Raw genomic sequence first — 21705 nt, forward strand, 5'->3', positions numbered from 1 at the left:
TGCAAGGCACAAAATATTTTATTAGGCACATTCAGTGTTCCAGAAATGTGAAAACTTCGTGAACATACACTCTATAGGTGACAAATACCTCAAAGCACTCCAAGAGAAAACTATACTTTAGATAGTTCCGCTCTTCTCACGTGCAATAAAGTGAACACTGGCCAGCCTGCACTAATCAAACAATATCAACACCCTTTGTATATTTGCACAATGCCAACATAGATTCTGTTTCCCCAACTAGTTGCATCATGAACATCATGAAAGACATATGATTTGTGATCCATAAAAAAGTGAATGTTTAGAAGAAATACCACTATGTACTTGAAATATTATGCTTAGCTAACAATTGATATTAAGGACACTGATATCAAAAAACAAAAGCAACAATTTTTGTGCGCAACTTTTGTGTGCTGCGGCCCATGGCATAAAAACATCACTCATTCAAATAATGAGACCACAATATGAGAAACATTTTTATGATGCAGAGCCTTTTAAACAAAGTTTTTGTCAAAGGGGCCCTGCAACACTTTTTGAGTACAGCCACAAAGCACTGCCGATCGGTAGTCGAGGCTCCCGAGAACATGCGAGCCAAATATTACAGCACAGCATGTGGCCTGGAACTTACAATAAATTCCCAAAATAAGCTGAAAATGATTTTTTCTTCTCACGACAAATAATGCTATATACTCGAAAATCATTGCATCAAAGACCAAAGTATCAAGATCATCGCTGATTTGACATGGCTTGCTCGGGAGTTACTGGGTCCGCCGCAAGAGACCGCAATATATCCATGCATGCGAGTGCATTTGTACTGAAAAGTTGCGTGTTAGAAGAAAGAAAAGAGAGAGAAAAAGTGCTAAATGTCACGAGGCATGCATGACACGCACTCTTCGTCAATGCCACCCCTCCCTGCTTCCATTGTACTTCCATCGTGATGAGAGGACAGAAAGCAATTGCAGCGTGCCACCAATCTTTGCAAGTCCGCTCATACTGGGCGCATTATGGAAATTTTTTCAGCGGTCAATTCATGAGGCGATAACGTCTATCAGCGAAGGCATTCCATGCCTACTTAGAAAAATGTTGCAGGGCCCCCTTAAGAACTAGGCTGCTGGACTGAGCAGCTGTCCACTTCTTGCGCCAAAAGAACATTTTAAAAGTGATGGAAGCATGTAAATGCGGAACACTGAAAAGAAATGGGGCAATGTTAAAATGTTCTACCATGCCTAACGATCAGACAAACAACAAATACATACCAACAACCACCAAATTTCCAAAGAAAAGTCACAAATGAAATGAAACACACTAAGAAGCGAAATGAAGCACTGCACTCAGTCAGGAGAGTCGATCGGTACAGAACAATGGCAACAAAAGTTGTAATCAAGAGGAAGCTTAGTAAGGCACCTTGGACATGTGCCGCCTTCAATTTGTCACATAAGAAATCTCAACTTACCACTGTTTCTGTAACATTCGTCTCGAATATATTCAATTTACTTTTTGGGCAGATCACTTCCCTTATTTCTGGAAAGTGTCACCATACTAAAGCTTTTCCAGAAATAAATTTATGTCTTTGCGATCATGCCACGTACTAGCCAGTCTTAAACTGCCCCATGAAGCTTCGGGAATCGCGAGGAATCATCACAAACATATTCAAACCTTTATGTGTACAACTTTATGTTCAATACAATAAACCTCCTGGCCTGCGTACAAAATACTAATCAATTTTGTAACATCTATTGGTGTGATAGTGTAAATGCCACATTATTAGACACACACATCGTTACCTTTAAGGGACACTAAAGTCAAATAATTTACCTCAGAGTGAAAGCTTCATGTACGACAACATTATCAACAACAGTGCCCTACTTACTGAGAAATTAAGTTAAATGCACAAGTGCCACAGTAGGACATATTCAAAATGATACCGATGACATCAGACGAAACACTTGCAATTAATCACTAGAAGTAGACCTAACTACACTAAATAAAGAACCTTCTGTGCATCAAGAGACACAAAATGCTCCTTGTTCGTTTCTGTTTGATTCATGGAAAAAAGAACCGCCAGACGTTACTATGGGAAATGGCGCGAGTGGTTCAAAAATTCAATTTTCACATGGCTTCACGGAACAGGTGGTGCCACCTAGTGGGGTGCAGTTGAAACAAAAGCATCTGCAATCTCGAAGCCAGTGGCGGGAAATTGATCAATTCCTGCAGTTGGTGCTGTGGCTCCCACTGCTTTCGGTCTGCTCCTACTAGCGCAGTAAAGCCGGGCAACGTTGTGCACGGCAACAGTGATGCGAGTCTGTGTGGTAGGTCTGCTTCTTGAGGCAGGTAATTTGAAGTGCGCTAACCTGATGCGGAGCACTAAAACGTGATTTTATTTCAAAATAGGCCATTCCTTGGTGCAAAAGTAACGCTACGAGGTTTCTGGACCGCCATTTCAACAATTAACGTCTACTGAATAGTTGACTTCAGTGTCCCTCTAAGTGATAACACTTTTCCTGCAATATGCAACCTGTTTTGCAATATGCAACCACAATTAAAACTTGGGCTTTGCACTTTAACAACCTGATAATTATGTGCACAGGTGGGTCAGAATGGCCCAAAAAAAGGCAAAAAAATTACACTAATTTTTCTCTATTTTTCTCTCAGAAGTTGTCGCAGTCGCACAGTTTATTCACAAGCACCAAGTTGTTAAGCCAAAGGCATGCCGTGAGGTCCCTCAAGCCATGTGCATAAGTGTTCGTGATCAGTGTTCCAATGTGTTTCCTAACATGTGTTTCATTCTGGTCAAACTGTGCATGGTCAAACTGTGCATGTTCAAAGCGAAAAGAGCGCCAAGAATCGTTCAGATCTCTCTCTGGATCACTGTGGCCAATTAAGAAAAGAGTCCAGTATTGCTAAAAAGGTGATTTAAGATGTCGGCACACCCACAGTCACACTCGCACAACACCATATGATATGAATGAGAAGGTTAAATTATGTAAATAAAAGCACCAGGGTCAGTTTCATGTTCAAACAACACACATGATCATAATGCAAATTCAAAAGAAACAAGCACACATTCACAAAGAAGGGCAGGTACTATTGTTTTCATCTTGCAGATTGTGTTGTTTACTAAAGTGCTAACGTGCAGTTTCATTTAGTTATACGACTATGCACTCAACACCTGCTATAGGGACGGCAGCGGGAAATTGCACAATCAAAACATGCCACAGACTTCTAAATAATGGTTGCAGTCGTATGTATGGGTATATGCAGGAATAATTAATTACTGGACAAAATATCCAAAGGATATATGACAAGACACTAACTACACTGTGTCTGCAAGAGATTCATTCATCACAAGCTCCTAAAGTTCCATGGATACTACATTTTACTTTAAAAGAGCACCGACATCAAACCTCCAGATCAAGATGTGCCCATCATTCGATCGCTTGGTATGCATAGGTCTTCTTGGCGAAATTTGAGCGGCATCAGTCGCACGGCAGTTATTTTAATTTGATGTCAAACAGGATAAGAAATTGGCCCCGTATCTGCATGTTAATCTGCAAATGACATCGGAAGACGATAGTCTTGCGTGTGGAGAGAGTGAACAAAACATTTATTTGATGTTCTGCGCAAGAAAACTGGTCAATGGTATTCTGGAGGCACTGCGTTACAGTGCCTCGAGCGTGCAGCGGAAGCAAACGAACGTATAAAGTACGTCACACGTGAGACATGAGCGCCATCTGGCAGTTTTCTTGGAAAATGAAGTGCGTGGCTCTGAGACGGGTGTGCGCGCCTGTCTCAGAGGTGATAAGGTGTAGAATGCAAGGCGACGGGTAGGGGCCACCACCGTGTCATCTTAGCAAAGCGTTGGAAACACTCGCCTTTTCCTGAAAGCGTTGTAAGCGTGATAAGCGCTACGGTCTTTAAAATTACTTAGGTGTGCCTTTTCTAGTAAAAGGCACACATGCAGAATATGTAGGTGTTATTATGGTGCCCCAGAGATGTGCAATAATTGCTTTTTAATTGACAATTGCACAAGTATGAACGCCAAACTTTGAGCAACATTGGTGGGGGCTGCGGATGGGGTCGGCCGTTTCAAGTACCCAATGTCGTTAAAAGTGGACAAACAGACAAATGTACAGCCAGGCAGACAGACAGACAGACCAAAGTTTTTGCGTCGAAGGTCCCCAAGAAAGACTATCGTCTTTAAACAGAAAATAGACTGCCCTGCCATGTGCTACGTGTTCGGTGTGATACATTTCACAAATACCATCTTGAGTGATGATGCCCTAGTAGTGGTGACGTGTACGATCCGAGTGTTCGTATCATGGTGCCGACTGGCGCCGAAGTGCAGGAACCCACTCGCTTGTCACATCTGATCTTCGTCACAACGGTTTGAATGATTTCGTGAAATTATCGAGATAAAAACCACCTTTAAAAGAATGGCGAAAGAAAGGAGCATGATTAAATGTGTGCTTGCCAGTCAGCATGTCGGGGAATCGTTGTGAGTTGCAGCCGTCTCGTTCGAAGCGTACAAAAAGCGCAACGAGGGTGTCGTTTCATATCACGTATGTTTTACACGCCAACACGACCACAAGCTATCAAAGTAGAACAGCGCTAAGTCAGATATCATCGCTGACAAGTAACATGCAGGTATTGTTAAATTTTAGTTAATTTGTAGACTTTGCGTCCACGTAAGAGTAGTACTAATACTGAGTTAACCGCAAGAGGCTGAATAGGTGGGGCCATCTGGAGGCGCCAAAAGAACCTGGCAAGCAGGAAATGTATTCTATTTCTCCGCTGATGCTCATTTGCGATAGCTATATTGCATTGACCCCTCTGCGTTTACCTGAATGCTTTGCACGCCAAAAAATACCAATATAGCTAACTGAGACACACGAGCGAACATGGCTGAAGCGTGCATCCTCGGGCACCTCTGCAGTGCTGCTTGAAACAGCGTCCATTCCAGAATCAGTGTTCTGCAAAAGGTCGATCCAAGCAAAAATAATTTGCGGTGCCGCGAATCGCAAGGATTCTAAGATCCAGACTATCATATTGAACCTGAGTCGACCCTTTGTACGGTGACGACAGCGATGCAGGTGACAAGGCATGACTGAATGTGTCCGCCTAGCAGACAAAATGTTTGCGGAGCAGCTGAGCATGACGTCACTCTTTTTTGTGGAGAAGTGGTCAGCTGTAGCGTGATCTGGAGGTGACCGCGAGGTAGCGCCACTGCTGGTGCTCCCAGCGCTAAAAATGGCAGGATCGCCAAACGTTTTGAATAGTGCTAGATACCAGTGATATAAATCAATAAAAGTGATATTGTTATTCATCCCTCAGTTGGGTTTTAGGTCATGAATCACTGCTACGGGGTCTACAGCTACTTGCTAACGCAAAAATATTGGCATGAGTAAATTTGATGTCAGTGCTCCTTTAACATCTCATCACCTTGACCTCTAATCAACTGCTTACCCGTAATAGCCTACCTAAGGTTAGTGACAAACGTTCAAAGGGAGAGTGCATGGACAGAAACAAACAGATTTGTCACGTTTAAGTACTTCATGCTATCATCGCAAGACAAAATCCGTACAGTTGTTCTTCAGTTTTGTTCTTCTGGTAAACTTTGTAGTGACCTTTTGAATCATCATGATGGTGCCGAATTATTATTAAGCCAGTATGGGCATAGCAACAAAGTGAAAATGATGAAACTGCCATTTAACTAGCTTTAATAAGCCTAACATCAACACACAATTCTTTGCATTCTGAGCACCTCAGTTCCATTTCCACCAGCACCAAGAATAGGAAATCAAGCTGCATGCACATTAGATTAGAACCTGTTCACTATAAATAACACACTCACAATAAACAACCTTTGTAAATTAGACGAGGCCAGCTAGGCTTGATGCTTGTCATGAAGTCACTCTTCCACTGAATACTTGCTGCTCTAACACGAAGAACTCGTGCAAGCTCTACTAAGTTTCAAATCTCTATTACTGACAAAGCCACGAAAAAGCTAGATATGATATTGAGTAGAATGTAAACACACCAATTTTGTCCGCTGTTTAAGGTGAAAGCCTTTATTGTCTCATGCTCACATTCCTCCACCCGTTCATCCATGCCCTGGAACGGTGTTAGGTGGCCGCAAGGGCGCGCCACTGGACGCCGGTCGCAATCGCGTGGCCGAGCACAGGACGCCGGCCACGCGTCGAACTCTACAGTGCCAATGCTTTGCTTGCGTGGCGTCGCTGTGCTCAGTGTGTCTAATCATCAAGACGAAAGACGCGCATTGCATTCCACTGTGACAGACCCCATACCAATGGGCACAGGCATTCGTGGAACACACTTTGAAATTCAGAAGGTGTCCATTTTTTACGGATCAGTTTATAATATCACAACCCTGTCACCATCTGTACAGTGCTACAAACAAGTCCAGATTGCTAAACAACACTTGCTGTTCTATGATACAGAATGGCATGCTTGTGCTATTCCACACCCACGAGCCTTCACACAGAAATAATGTACTTCATTTGTTTCACCCGAGAACCAATGGACTCATACATACATCAAGCTTTGAAATCAACATTCTCACACTTTCTTTCACCACGCAGAAGTGTAATGTTGGCGTAAAACAGCATGCAGAGCAACTGCTGCTATGCAGGAAGAAAATTGGGGCACGCTCGTTTACCTTGCAAGAGCAGATTGCGTTAGCGTAATCAAATCTCGTTCGTGTCATCTTCTGAACTGCTAACCTGCCTCGGTACTCCATGCATGCCTAAACTGTGCCGCAGAGAAACGAGCGACCATGCGCCAAACATTGGTCGTTTTAAAGTATCATTAAATGCCTGTCGCAACCTCAGTTGTTAGGTGACCACTATGCCACAATTATTTCTTTTGCAAATCATCAAAGGGTCCACTACGCGTCCGTAGAGCAACACGCAAACCTACGCAACTGTTCACTTTGCGGATGGTTATGCTGCTGATAATGATTAAATATGCCTGAACACTTTGTAATGCTTGGGCCTTTAAAACACCTACTCGTTGCTCAATTCACATCTTTTGACACCTGTTGAGATTCTAAAATTCTGCCCCACAACACTTGATGCATTAAAGAGTCTTCTTCCACTACATGACATTCATATTGTTTTTTTCCAAAGCAGTTTGAAAAAATACTGTGGCTCTGTGATAAGACACCTGCTAGCCCCATAGCCAACATGGGTTCGATTCTTGCTAGAAACTGCTAGTTTTTTTATTTACTTTGCATGTTTTTCGATTTTTCAGTCCCAGACAAGATGATGATTTTTCGCTCATGACTAATAATGCCTACGCTGATGCCCACACTGACGCTGACATTTCTGCCAAACGAGCTCTTTAACACGATCGTGTTGAAACAAAACACTGCCAGACACTGGACGTTCTGCAAAGCTGGTGCAATAATGAACGCCAACACCACTGTTATGGGTATTCCAGTGCAACAATGAAAAATCATTGGCATTAGTCAGTGCCTTATTGAGCGATCAAACAGAATTCAACTTGACGTTTAGTGTCCATTCTGCTCAGATGGGTGTAACCACCACATTAAGTTCTGCACACAACTATTAAGCAAGGTCAGATGGGTACAGGCAAACGCAAAGGGCCTATGGCAACAGCGATAGGCAGAACATTATTGAAGCACCATAACAGAGCTGATTAAGTTTAATTAACAAGACAGTGAGTTCAATAAGCTCCATTATTTTGCATCCAAATGCAGGGCGTCACCAAAGACCCTATAAGCTCAGTGGATGAGTCATTTACCATATCGTGTGAATGCAGCGACAGCATGAATGCCCCCCTCGTGTCCGTGTAACTGCATTCCGATAAATACTTTGACCATTTCTATTATCGATACCTCCAAGCCACAAATGCTATGTTTGTTAGTGCCGTCAGTGTGCAGCATAGTTTAGCACAGCACACACACACATCACTGCACACTGAAGCCCCCACTCTGAGCAAACCACAGGCGATGCTGAATGATTAATCCAAAAGCAAACATGGTATGCCGCACTTCAAATAATACACTAACCACTAGACTAGCCCTACTAATGAAAACATGTCAGCTACCTCACCGGTGAATGATTTGCCAAATGCATATTATCGGCAGACGTTTCATCTGACCACAGTGCACCACCTTTCGTACAAGACAATCTCTAGAATGCACCGTGTGCTGCAAGAAAGGGGTGATTTTTATTTGTACCCCCATATCTATTGAGGCTGTATAGTATATAATGATTAAAAATTCATGTAGCATAGCCACACCCCAAAAATATCTTGGTAGAAAACTGCTCCGCAAGGCAAACCATTATAATGTCTTCATCTGTGTAAGTAGATAGGATACCATATGCTACCTAGTACTTCCCTGCAAGCTTAGCTTATCATTAATTTATTATTGTCAGACGTTTCTTTTATGCACTGGGTACACGAGGACGGAAATCGAAATAAAAAAGGGAAACAATGTCTTGCAATTCTGTGCAGAAAGTAACTAAATGCCTAACACGTAGTGCTTTGTTTAATGTGTTTCACTCGGAGTCGGGCACCTTGCATGTGTCAGACGTGGGAGGGCATCCTGGGTACTCCTTAAGATGGGGGTCATCCAAGTCACCCCGGTTCTTGTGCGATGCACCTTCGGGGTGGTCGGTAGGGGGTCCCGTGTTGCGTACGCAGACGCACCGGACGGAGCCAGAGTCTCGCTCAAAGTACTGTCGTGGAACTCCGGCCCAGTCACGTTCAACTCCACCACTAAAAGGAAAACACATTCAAAGACAAAAGCAAGTATAAAAATAATGCCTGCAATGTCTGTAATAGAACATCATCTCAGACTCAACGGGGAGCGAGCATATCAGGTGAAATTTCAACATACTCTGGTGACTGTGAATACCCAACAAAATTTGTTGACCACATGACATACCTCGCATAGTTGCGCAGTACAGTGAAACTTCACTTGAACGAATTTTAAAGAAGTTTGTTATAGTGATTGTTTGCTTAACTGAAGCAGTTCTGTTCCATAGTGTTCTTACCCCAAGCTGCATGAAGCATAGAACATTTAAATGTCATTTCAAGCCATTTATTCATCTTGCTGCTCATTTGCACATGAATTTGTAGTTACTGAACACATTGTGAAGAACGCAGAAATTTTCGACTACAAGCGCACTGTGCCGGAAAAGGCTCACGAGAGCTTGAACCCAGCACCTCGATCACTTGTGACACAGCTGTTAACACAACCCTTATTAGGTTCCGAAGATGAAGAGGAACACACATAATAATGAACATGCATGAAGAACAATGAGGTGTTTATTAAATGCCCACAATATATATATATATATATATATATATATATATATATATATATATATATATATTTATATTATAATGTACTAGACAGAGAACAAGAGACAAAACCCGATCCCGGGCCAGCTGTTTTTATTCTGCCTCTTCTTCCTCGCTCGCCTAGCATGCGGTCGCCAGAGTGCCAGTTTCGGTCTTTGTCGTCACACTCGGCCATGACTGCAAGCACTGTCGATGGGCCACACGACAATGTTCATGTGGGTGAGGCTAGGTACAGCAGTTGACATTGCTTCAGGTGGGCAGGGTTGGCTGCATCGTCGTGGTCGGCCCAGACCACGCTAGAAGTTTGTCAAAATTGGCTCCGGCGGCCGACACTGGCTATGTCGCCCGGGTCGTTCGCCATGTCGTGGTAGGGACTGTGTCCTGGTTGGTCCCTTTTTTGATGATGACTCCGCGGGACGACATTGACTGTCGCGTGACAGTCTACAGCCTCGGCCACGCTGCGACTTTTCAGAGAAAGTAGTTCGACTCCGGTTTTCCTTTGGTGGACCGAGCAGGCATTCTCGTGGTAAAAGTTTCCTGCGGTGGTGTGGTTTTCTTGGAGATGGTTCTGGCGGGCTGCCCCGACTGGATCGACATGCGATTCGAGCCCCTACCATCCTGTCGACCGGTACCATTTCACAAGGACGCCATCCACGCGTCCTTGGCTACGGATTCTGCCGTCAGCGCAAGCCGACAAGTGAACCCTCTGCGGGAAGCCACCGGTACGTGTCTTCGTGGTTCGTTGGCAGTGCGGGCTTCCCCATCGAGGAAAGCCGTTCACGCTTCCTTGGCAATGGGGTCCCACCCGCCGCTTCAGCTACCCTTCAAACCTAACTGCTGCGTCACAACTAACTGCTCCGTCACAACTAACTGCTCCGTCACAACTAACTGCTGCATCACAAATGATCGAGGTGCTGGGTTCGAGCTCTCGTGAACCTTCTCCGGCACAATACATTGCTGGGCAGCAAAGGGCTTGAGTTTCTCCAAGCGTATCAGTGATATGCATTACATCCAGAGATATATACTTCCACTTGGCATGTGGTTTCAGGGCTAAGGCTACCAATGTTGCTGTCACTATCAACTCCAGTTGACTACGAAAATATATAGGCACCAAATCGAGTTCAATGTCAATGGATGCACTCTCAAGGTTCGTACTGGTTTTCAAGAGAAAAATTCGAAGACTTTTCAAGGCCTCTTTAAAAAAGTTAAGGAAACACGATTGTAGTTCACGGTAAATTTTATTGCACAAAAGAAAGGATGCTCAGTTCACTTATTGCACAGTTGAACTAAATTAGAAGTTCTGAGCTCAGGGTAGGCCTTTCAGTCTTTTTTCTATTTATGTCTTAATGCTATCAACTGCATCAATCCAAACCTTTACAAAAGCCTTTTGCAGGCTGTAGGACTTTGCTAGGCTAGTGGCCGAGGCTAGCAAGTGTGAAGTATTGTTTTTGTCTTTTTTTGCAGTTTGCTGAGGAACACCACTAAAAGTGAAGCGAAAAAAGACATTTCAAACACTAATAGTAATCTACTACAATAAGCACATTCGCACAACTTTTCTTTTTTCAGGAAAGCTCAAGCACGTTGCTGTAAAGTGATTGATTGGGTGTGTTGGTACGACATAGCTGAAAAAACAAACAGGGCGACTAACGAGAGACCAGACAAAGAAGTACACAAAGAGAGCGCTGACTTACAACAAAAACTTTATTCTTCAAACCACGCATATATACCTATGCAGTGGAACAAAAAAGAAGGAACAAAAGTGATAGTCGAAGAAAAGCATAAAATCATTCTCATAGCTCGTGCAATCACCCAAATAAAAAGACAACTTTTTCTGACAGGGCAACCGAAGCCCTACTCATGCACGCGTCCCCCAATCTAGCTATCTCCAAGCCCTCCAGTATTTTATGGGTAAGCTGGTCCCAATGACGCCTGATGCTTTTTCAAAGATGCTGTAGCCTCATTATGGCCATCAGCTTATGACTTACGGCCAACCAAAGCCAAACACCATGCGTGCCTACCTCAATCTCGCCAATCTAATACAGGCTGCTTGACTATGGCCAATTTTAAAATCCCATTGTCACAGAACACGATAAGCAATGAAGTTTTTGTAAGTCATACAATCGGACACTGTGAAAATTCCCAATATTCAAAGGTATTCAAGGATTTCAAGCCCCTGTGTGCAACCTGACTCTTCATAATTTGGTAATAGAGCATCATTGTCAATGTAACACCGCAGCCTCCACTATTAGATATGCTGGCATGCTATTGGCGGTGCTTCTCGCAAAAGCCCCATTAAATCTATTCTATAAAATGTGCAGTTGTACTTGCTGAAGTGATCGCCATTAGTTGGGAGGCACTGGGTGAGTTACGAAATAGGTTCGTAAGACTGAAATATGCACTCCACTGCATATCGTTAAACTGAAGTGTGTCGCCTTTGGGTTTGCTTTGCAGGGGGATATTAAAGATGTTCATTTAACTTATTGGTTTATTTAAGCGGCATTCGACCGGTATTTTACTGTATATACTAGCGAGTATGCGTGCATACCATAACAAAGTGCTTGATTGATCTGGTTGGTGCTGCATGGTAGATGAAGAAAGTGCTTAACAGCGCAAACGACAGGTGGGGATAGAAGAGACGAGAGCACTCTATTCTCGTGTCTTCTATCCCCTCCTGTCATTTGCGCTGTTAAAAACTTTCTTTGTAAACCATGCATACTGTATTTCTCTTTGGTGAACACTTGTAAGGATGGCAAAGTTAGAGAGTTAAGTACACATTAGAAGGGGTGCTGCAGAAGAATGTCTCAGATCTCCATTTGTGAAAGTTTCAACTTTCAGATAGAAAATAAATATTTAAAGCAACAATATAATTTACAGAAACATTGTGACGGGCACCGCACTGATATAAATGTAAGCAACCGCAAAGCTGTTTTCCTTATAAACCCGTGACAGTCTTTGTCGTAATGAGAGAAATAACTTTTGGAGCACTACAATGCAAAGTTGGAGCAGGTTACGGGAAAAAAATACATCCATTTCTTATCGCAAAAGACCAAATTTGAAGCAGTACAAAAAAGAAAGCTTACATTTAGAAAAAGAAATGTATAAACTATTCGACATCATTTAAATCGTGCACAGTAAACATGAGCACTGTTTTTTCAATTACATTGGTATTTTGAACCACCCCACAGAGCCAACAATAATAAAGTCCACATTACCATTTGCTGCATCTGTCTAATCCGTTGACAGACTCTACTAATTAAAATGCCTACCTACCTGCCAAGCAGGCAGATAAGCTGCACTTAGGATTAACAGCCCCTGAGCGGTAAGTGGCGCAGTGCTTGCGAGAGTTCATCATGGTTAGCGCAATAGCGCCAACAGTGATGCCTGGTGGCGAGGCTGGGTAGATGAGAGGCGCTGTTCAGTGTGTGGCGGCTCGCACAAACAGTAGTCTCCCGCAGTGGGTCTATGGGGAAGGCGCCACGGGTCGTCTTCCATGGGCCCCTCGTGGTGAGTCAAGCGTTGGCGACGCCACTTTCGCGGTACCTTCTGTTCTTATGTTGATTGAGTGTATTGAAATATTGCATAAGGTTGTGCTTTGGCGTGTTGATCACTAGTGACGTATTTTATTCGGCTGACTCTATCGTCGATGTAAAAGTAGTTCAATAAATGCTTTTGTTTGGTTTCCATGAACCGCATCTCCGGACTCCGTGTGTTCCGAGAGAGGCGATATAAAGCGATGCCCGCCAAGACATCTAGCTCCTGAAGTGTGTAAAAGAGAGCTGCCATGTGTTTGCAAGCATAACTTTTAGGGAACAACTACATGTGTTGACAAGCCTTGTGCTAGTAGTGAATGTTAGGTTCACATTGAATTTGAAGCAAAAAGTAATTTTGGTCAAATAAATTTGAATCGTATTCGAATAGTATATATCTCATAATATAAACAAAAATAGGCATATTCGTCATAACTAAACTGCCCAATATCTTTTAAAAATTGGAACAAAGCCTGTGCAAACGCCATTATTTTTGGCTCAAAGGAAGCAGAAACAACTTCGAATAGTAGCAGGATTTGACATTCATTTGAATGCAAGTAATAACATATAAAATATGTTACGTTTAAAACACTTCGAAATTTTCAACCATTTAAATTCCAATACAGCGATACCCGTTGCAACATTCGAAGTGTTGATCAGTGCTGTCACAGCAAGCAGGCTCAGTACAAGAAAATCAACCAAGGTGTATGGCATTCGAAAGAGTGCACATGTAGTATATGGTGCAGCCTGAAATGAGCATAAGAGAAAATGAAACACCGAGCGGACAACTGTCAATCAAGGCCAAAAGAGCAAATGTAAAGCAATATTTTAGGTATCCTTTGACATGGCAGACATGCATCCCCTTCAATCAATGAACTAAAAATTAGCTGTGACCCTGATTAGAGTCATACCCAACTATATTTAACTCGGGTTAATCGAATGACCCTTTCTGTTGCTATTTTCAATAGGGACAGTTTTTTAACTTCAATGCATAAAGAATTTATGGCTACATCGAACACAAATAGCTAGAACACTTGATATTTCGAACACCAGGCAGTTCAGGCACCCCAAGAAGTTGACTTTTCTTCACGGAAGGATACTTTCTTACGTGCATCTGAGAGAGTGAATGCTGCGATTAGGAGAGCTCTCCGCAGAACGAGTCAAAACTAATGCTTGCTATAATGCGCTTTTTTTCATGATTCCTCGTCGTCGCACCCACGCTGTGAGGTTGTTGTCTGCCTCTCTGCTTGTTTTCTTAAAAGGGTCACTAAAGGCAAATAACAATTTACATCACAGTGAAAGACAAATGTTTGAGAATGTCTAAAACATCAGTATTATCAGCAGCAAAGCTCCACTAACCGAGAAATTTATGATAAATGCGTGACACCTTATGCGCCATCAGTGGGCCATCCTCGAATGATCCTAGCGACATAAAGAGTCCCGAGTACAATTAGTTACTAGTAGTCAAACCAGTTGCAATAAAAGAAGAGCCGTCTGTGTAATAAACTCCGTAATAATATGCTGCTTGTCTGTTTCTGTTTGATTCACGGAAAAAAAATCACTTGTCATAATTATGGAAAATGATGGGAGTGGTTCGAAAGTTCATTTTTACCGCACTATGCTTCGCTCACGCGGTCGCATCTCAGTGGTACTTCTGTTACGTTTGGCACACTCACAAAAGTCGATGTGACAGAAATTTCGATGAAATGCCAAGTGCATGCGATGTTGCCAGATGCCTGAATGGGCGGATGCCACATGAGCTGCAGCAAAGAGACCGACGTGACGTTCTGCTGGGTGCCACAAAACAAACACTTACACTCGAAGTGGCTGAGTGCCATGTTTCTGCGCCAGTGTGCAAAACAGCCAAAAAATCTGCGCATGTGCTCGCTGCAATTTCATGCGGAGGATTACAAGATCAACTGCAAACTGGACAAGGTTTGCAATGTGCCCTTCCACGCGTTCTACTGATACTAGTGTCGGCGGGCACGTAGTAAAGGCCAGCAACATGGGCAAGGCAAATGGTACTTCAGAAGGCCCATTCGCGCAGGTGATTTGAAGTGCATTACCTTCGTGCCGAACACTAAAATGTGATTTTTATACCAAAATTAGCTTTTCCTTAGCACGAAATTAGCACTACGAGGTTTCCAGACTGCTACTTCAAGGATCGATGACAACATAAAATTTGCGTTAGTGTCCCTGTGAAGAAATGGCTGCGCGAGAAAAAAAGAACCTGGCAGTTTAACACACGGCAGGTGATAATCAGCGCCCCTGAACGCAGAAAAAAGAAGTGTAATGCTGCTGCTACAAACAGCATCCAAAGAAGCGCGCCAAGTTGGTTACTGAAAAACGAGGTTAACAATAGGGAGAAGGCAAACAAGAGGTTTCTTGTTCCCGACAAGTGTGCACAGTTGTGCATGAAGATGCTGAGGCACTGCTGACATTTATGCCATATGCAAACTTCAGAAAAATAAAACTAAAGAAAAAAATCGCAGTGAAGGAAACTTGCGAAATTACATTTGCATCAAAAATAGGGTAAATTTGTTAAAGGTATTGTATCTAAATATATCATCTATAGAAATAATTCCAGTTTCCTTGCAAGTCTGATATATGAGGGATCAAACGTACCGAGAATATTCTCATCACCAAAAAATCAACGACTAGCTGTTGGGCCTGTTTGCTCTATAAATACTGATGACAACGCAAAGGGTAGAGCACGCCTTGTTTTTAAGCGTTTTTGATGTGAGAATGTGAATTCCCTGCTACATGCAGAACGTCAGTACTTGGCTCAGATGTGCGCAAGAGCACTGACTACAGATCGGTAATGTTTTCTTAAAATGCTGAAAAAGTGCTTTGGTGCCCCTGAAACGGAAACCTGCAATAATCCAAGTTGGGTGATCTGCATCCGTCACCGCAAAATTAGGGTTCAGCTCACCTTTTCTTGCTGCACCAAACGCTGCTGCCTTTCTCCGGAGTCCACTCAGAATTGCATGGTGGAAACTTCTTGTTCTGCTCTTGGGCCACGTATGTCTTCTGCTTGGCCCTCTCTATGGCCGCCCAGACGGCCCGCAGCTCGCTAGTTGGCTGGCCTTCATTACTGTAGTAGCGGCCGGCCAACTTACCTGTTTAGAGAAAAAAGCGTGCAATTTTACGAAACTCTATGGGTGCTGGCACATGAATTCAAGATTAATATATAGCACACAGGCAGAAAAAAACCTGCTCCACACTCGTCGTCTTGGCGACTAGTGGCACTACCTGAAACTCCCATATTATATTTGCACATATAATACCCCACAAAGTGGATGGGGGGACGGCACCACTGTAGCTCAGTTGGTAAAGCATCCATTGCTTTATTCGAAGGGCACAGGTCCTGCCAGCGGCAAGTGATCTTTTCTTCCACTTTTCTTTCTTCAGATTTACATTACAATACTACTAATACCAGCCCCTATGCTTTCTTTGACTTTGCTGTCTGTTAGTTTTCATTCATATTGTGTCTAACAAAGAAAAACAAGCACTTAAAAGTCCACCTCTTTTCCTTGTACATAGTGAGGGTTTTTGCTGGAAGACTTGGTGCTTTCAGGTAGTATACAAATAATTATTGGTAAGCTGCCAGCTTTTAATAAGGTCACGCGCTACATGACGCCAACGGGCATAAAAAAATCACAGCATATCCACGGAGTGAATGATGATGAGTGGGGCGAAACGTCCGTCAGCCTGTCTGTGCTTCCGTCCGTCCGCGCGACCATCCGTGCGACAACCAATGCGTCCATGCGCGAGTTCGTCAATCCGTCTGTTCGCGCGTCCATTTGTCCGTACCTCCGCACATCCATACATCCGTCCGTCCATCTGCTAGTCTGTCTGTCCATCCATTCATGCATTTATCTAGTGAACACTCCAAGTATGGCCATCTCCTATCAGCGACCCTGGTGGCACATACCCGTTATACCCACTTTAGTTGATATTTTAGATTTCATTGAGTATTTTATATTTCGCGCATCTCTCACCAGGTAGACCGAAAGTCAACTTTGTTTTATTATTAACGGCATAACTTACGAGAAAAAAATATCAAACTTCACCAACACGGAGGCACCAATTTCGTCACTTGTCATTTTCGAAAATTGCAGATGCTATAAAAAGACAAATATTTTTGTTTCAAGGAAGATATTTTTTTACCTGAAATGCATGTCTAATGAAGAATGAATTCATACGGTTTCAAGTTTGTAGACCTTAAGAAAATAGCTTTTAAAAATGTCTAATTTTGCGACAGTTTAAAATAAGTTATGTATTCCCCATTTTTTTTTTCTCCGAAAGTAATGCAAGCAGCGTTTTCAAACTTGACACGTTTTAAGGATATAGTGTGTTCATTAGGTTCATAAATTATTGCTGCTATTGGGCAAATGTAAGTTTTTATATATTGCCTCAAAATTGTATGTATGTACAGAGCCACCGGTGGCTATGTACATACATACATACATACATACATAAGGAGGAGGAGGAGCGACAGACCCATACCATAAGGAGCTTCACCCCTTAAGAAGTGTCACTCGCCGTCATAGCTAAGGCTACTGACTGACACTCCCATGTTTATATGCACCTTACATTAAAATGGACGGGGGCGGTTGCTGCGGTAGCTCAGTTGATTGAGCATAGGACGTGTTATTTGAAAGACGCAGGTTTGGTCTCCGCCAATGCAAATGATCTTTTTGTCACCTTTCTTTCTCAAGTGTAGCGACTGACACAATATATGAGTAATGAAAAAAAAAAGCAACATTAGCCCTTTTTTTGGTTTATTTTTTATCTTAATGCTGACCATTTGAGGGCATCAGTGATTAAGACTACTCACCTTGCCGGAAATTTGCACACATGGACAGGATGGCACTTTCACAAGGAAACAACTTGAAAGGGATCATTACCACTCATACACAAAGGTTTGCGAAAGTCATGATAAAAAGTTTTTAGCATGCACACGACAACGACATAAGATGACTAATAGACAGTGCTATTTGCAAGTGATAAGCAAAAACTGAGCCATGCAATAGTGACAAAGTAGTCAGTTTTTATTATTTTCTTTTACAGCGAAATCTGTTATAAAATCGAAACTCGGGTCACGCGCGGCACCACCGCTTTCACCACCGTCGCCTTCGGTGTCTGTAACCACATCGCACAAAATTAGAAAAAAAAAAACCTAGTACCAATGACACAGTGGGGCTCGAACCCGGGTCCGCTGGGTGCCAGCCCAGTATTCTACCTCTGAGCCATGCCGGTGTTTGCGATTTGTTGGCAAGCTTACCGCAGGCAGGCTTGATGTTGGGAAAGCAATCACATTAATACGACATATAAAGCGTTATAAAACAGGAAAAGACCAACCAGTCATCGCACAATGCAAATAGCGTAAGGGGCAGGGTCGTCTAATGTTGCAACCCGCTACAAAAGCTTGTTCTTGTTCACCTATTAACTGTGGCGCATACCCACTTCAGGCATAATTCCTCATCGTCGTCAACAATGGCATAAATAATTGGCAGAAGTTTTCTTCCAAGTGTTTAGCGAATACCACACTCCTCAGAAGAATGACGAAAAATAACAGCGAATGCGGGACTACTACAGCAAATGCGGGACTACTACCCAAAAATTTTTATTATTAATGCCATAGTGGGTATCAAGCAAAAGTGCTTGCAGCAGTTACCCAATGAGTGTTTATAAAAGGCCGCTTTTCTAGCTTTCGCTGTGGCTGTGTTGTGCCTTCCGTGCAGGCCTCGCGTTTTTTTTTTTTTTTTTTTGATGCATTGATTTTTCTCGTTTGTGTGTCTTGCCACTTTCCCAAGTTGTATTTTATGCTTTAAAAGAATTGCATACTTTTGTCCTTGGCTCAAGTGTGTTTACATAAATTTTATTAAGTGAATATGCTTCCTTTTAGAAATTGAAGCTTCACTACTAGTTATGCCCTTGTGGTACTGCAAGTACTTAAAATCTATCATGATGTGAGACAATTAAGTGCCTAATGAAGTAACACAGGTCTGAAGAATTTTTTTTTTTTCAGAAGCACTTTTATTGGGCTGTCAGTTCATATAACTTCTACAATTTGTTGTGGCGATAGAAAAAAAAATTATCCTCGCTAATGCCACCATATGTTCAATTGCGACATTGTTACTAATGATAATATTATGCACACAAGAGCACAAACTTGTAGTATCATTCACATGTGGATCCTCAACTAAAATAGCTAATAGTAAACCACCAGAGAACTCAACAATTTAAGAGTATGCAGGAGACCATTGTGGATTTTCTAACAAGGGTTTGTCAAATGAAGGTGCTGTTTCGATCACAATCGATGTCGAAGGATATCCAGCTTCTCATCGAGACTGTTTTGTTTTGTTGTTTATTTTAACGAAAGATGCGGACGGGAGCCGATCGCGATCTGAAGTGCCCCACAACCGCAATACTCGTACGCAAAGGGGTATCGCAGTTTCGGAGCCATGTGACGCCAAGTTCAAGTTCATGCACTCTGAACAAATCACCGAGTGTAAATACGCTATGCTCGGTCAATGCCAAATCATGCCATGCCAGACCTGCGAGCTTGAAACATGCCACGCCTCTTCGTCGGAGCAACAGCCAGACCTGCCACCGAGCCAACTCGCTGGCACGTTACGCGCTGTACGCAATCGAAACTGCAACGCGTATCTTGTACTTGTTTTTTTTTTTCACACATCAGGCAATTACTTGTACGACATGCGATCGCGTTGCGGAAAAAAATATAGAAAAAGGTTGCGTGGTCAACGTACCCACGTAGGTGTAGTCCTTCTCGTAGAAATCCACCCACTGCGACAACGACAGCAGGTTTTCATCCGATATGCCGTTGAGGTCGTCCGTAAGGCCCTCTTCGGTGAATTCGCCCGTAATGTAGGCCCTCGAAGCATCGCGACCTGGGAAGTGACAACGGTGATGTAACGTTACGCGGGCAGGTTTCGGCACCACCAGGAAGTGATGCGCCGGCCGCCGATGGAACGCGGCTGGCGGAAGCTTACCGGCGAATTGCGAGTAGCCGCCTCCCGGCCTGTAGTGCTCGGCGCCTTTGGAGACGTCGTAGACGCGTCCCATAACGGCCAAATAAAGACCGAGAGAGTCGCCGCTGCCGTCGTAACGGGCCAGCTCCTCCGGAGTGAACACTCCCTTGGCGGTCACCTTCGAGCTGCTGCAAAAGAAGCTGCCCACGTACTTCACCGACTTGAGCAACTCGTGGTGGACCTTGCGCACAAAGCCCGGGTACTTTTCCCGAGGAACAGGCTCGAAATACACGAAGGCGATGGCGATCAACAGCACGGCGATCGCGGAGCTGTATATCAGTTTCAGCGCCATTTTTGCACGTTGGCGACACAGTGTTGCCGAACGAGCAGCGAGCGAACGCTAGCTGTGCTCCTTCCATCTCGTGCAGGACGGCTCAATCGGAGCAACGCAGTTAGCGCGCGGGAACGTGAGCGGAAAGCATAAAGAGAACTGCCCTCGGCACGATCCTGACCTTTGGAGGTTTCTGCTAAGATAAAGCAAAATTGCGTTTGTCTGGCTCGAGTTCAGTAGGGATGCGTGCAGTTCTTTTAGAACTGACGGTTACTGACCTATTTTATTGGGCGGTAGTTTTCTTAAACAGCAACCGATTTCATTGTAGTTTGCGGCAAAACATTCAGGACGGACGGCCAACTCAATGACCAGTCGTTTTTTTCTGGTGTAAAGCTTAGAAAACAATAGACAAAAACAAAACCACGAAATAGCATACGAGGATTTGGCTTGTGTAGCTGTGCGAACATGTTGCGATGTTATGCGAACATGCGGATGAAAGGTAACTGCACTATAGTTTTTAATTGAGCCAAACGTTACAAAATCACTTGAAATATGTGTAAAAATGTATGTACACATACGGTAAACAACTAAAACAGTGGCCTAGGTTTTATACTAACCGCTTGTTTACGGTTGCGTAACGATGCCAACAGCCACACCAGAAGTGGTAAGCTGATATATATATATATATATATATATATATATATATATATATATATATATATATATATATATATATATATATATATATATATATATATATATATATATATATATATATATATATATATATATATATATATATATATATATATATATATATATTGAATAAGTTTCTTCAATGGGCCAAACGTAATTGGTAAGAGAAGAGACAAACCTTAGTGGTTGCCCTAATTTTATTTCCAACGGTTGGATATATATCTATACATTGCGCTTGTTGCGCTTGTTGCGCTTGTTCTCGCGAGGATGGTATCCCTGGACACTGCTACATAACGTAAATCAATTAAAAAACCAATAACCACAGTATAACAAAAAAATAGTTTTGTATAGGCAAGTGAAAACGAATCTAGAAAACTACTACCACCAATATTAAAAAGCCATTTCGCTCGTGCTCAATTTTTAGATATGCTTTCGCCGCATCTTGTAAGTTAACCCTCATCTGAATCGATACCTGTGCGCCGAGAAACTCGCTAGCGTAAATTTGTGTATCTTTTTTGTTATTTATCCGCCTGCTATATACATTCTCTGTATTTCCAATATAAGAAAAATCAATTGATAGCCAGCGCTGTGTCCTGTACGTATCTGGTGTTCATCCTATTATATGTGCTACTTTAGCCACACTGCAATTACGCGTCTCCCCTCAAGTAAGCCACCCTATCTCAAGCGATCGAGGGAAGATTCCCATCCTCATCCTCCCAGAAGTTTTCCCATTTTTCGTAGTATAAATGAACGCACCCATACAGACACACGTACGAACCTACATTATTGGGTGGTCTAAAATTGC

The 21705-nt window shown here is 42.9% G+C and overlaps 1 protein-coding gene across 1 annotated transcript; it reads right to left on the reverse strand.

Moving 5' to 3' along the window:
* LOC119173252 (neuferricin) lies at window positions 1-20256 on the reverse strand. The gene is made up of 4 exons (XM_037424165.2): window positions 19895-20256; window positions 19652-19792; window positions 15808-15994; window positions 1-8760 (listed from the first exon to the last, which is right to left on the reverse strand). The coding sequence occupies exons 1-4, from the start codon at window positions 20223-20225 to the stop codon at window positions 8541-8543; spliced, it is 879 nt and encodes a 292-aa protein (XP_037280062.2). The 5' UTR covers window positions 20226-20256; the 3' UTR covers window positions 1-8540.
* Between the last annotated feature and the right edge of the window lie 1449 nt (window positions 20257-21705).

The sequence above is a fragment of the Rhipicephalus microplus genome, chromosome 3 (assembly GCF_043290135.1).
Source record: "Rhipicephalus microplus isolate Deutch F79 chromosome 3, USDA_Rmic, whole genome shotgun sequence".
NCBI classification, from domain to species: Eukaryota; Metazoa; Arthropoda; class Arachnida; order Ixodida; family Ixodidae; genus Rhipicephalus; species Rhipicephalus microplus.

Coding starts and splice junctions, on each gene's coding strand:
- LOC119173252 (XM_037424165.2), bottom strand. CDS start 20,225: ATGGCGCTGAAACTGATATACAGCTCCGCGATCGCCGTGCTGTTGATC. Junction 19,793..19,894: donor CGGCTACTCGCAATTCGCCG/GTAAGCTTCCGC, acceptor GTCACTTCCCAG/GTCGCGATGCTTCGAGGGCC. Junction 15,995..19,651: donor GAAGGACTACACCTACGTGG/GTACGTTGACCA, acceptor TTCTCTAAACAG/GTAAGTTGGCCGGCCGCTAC.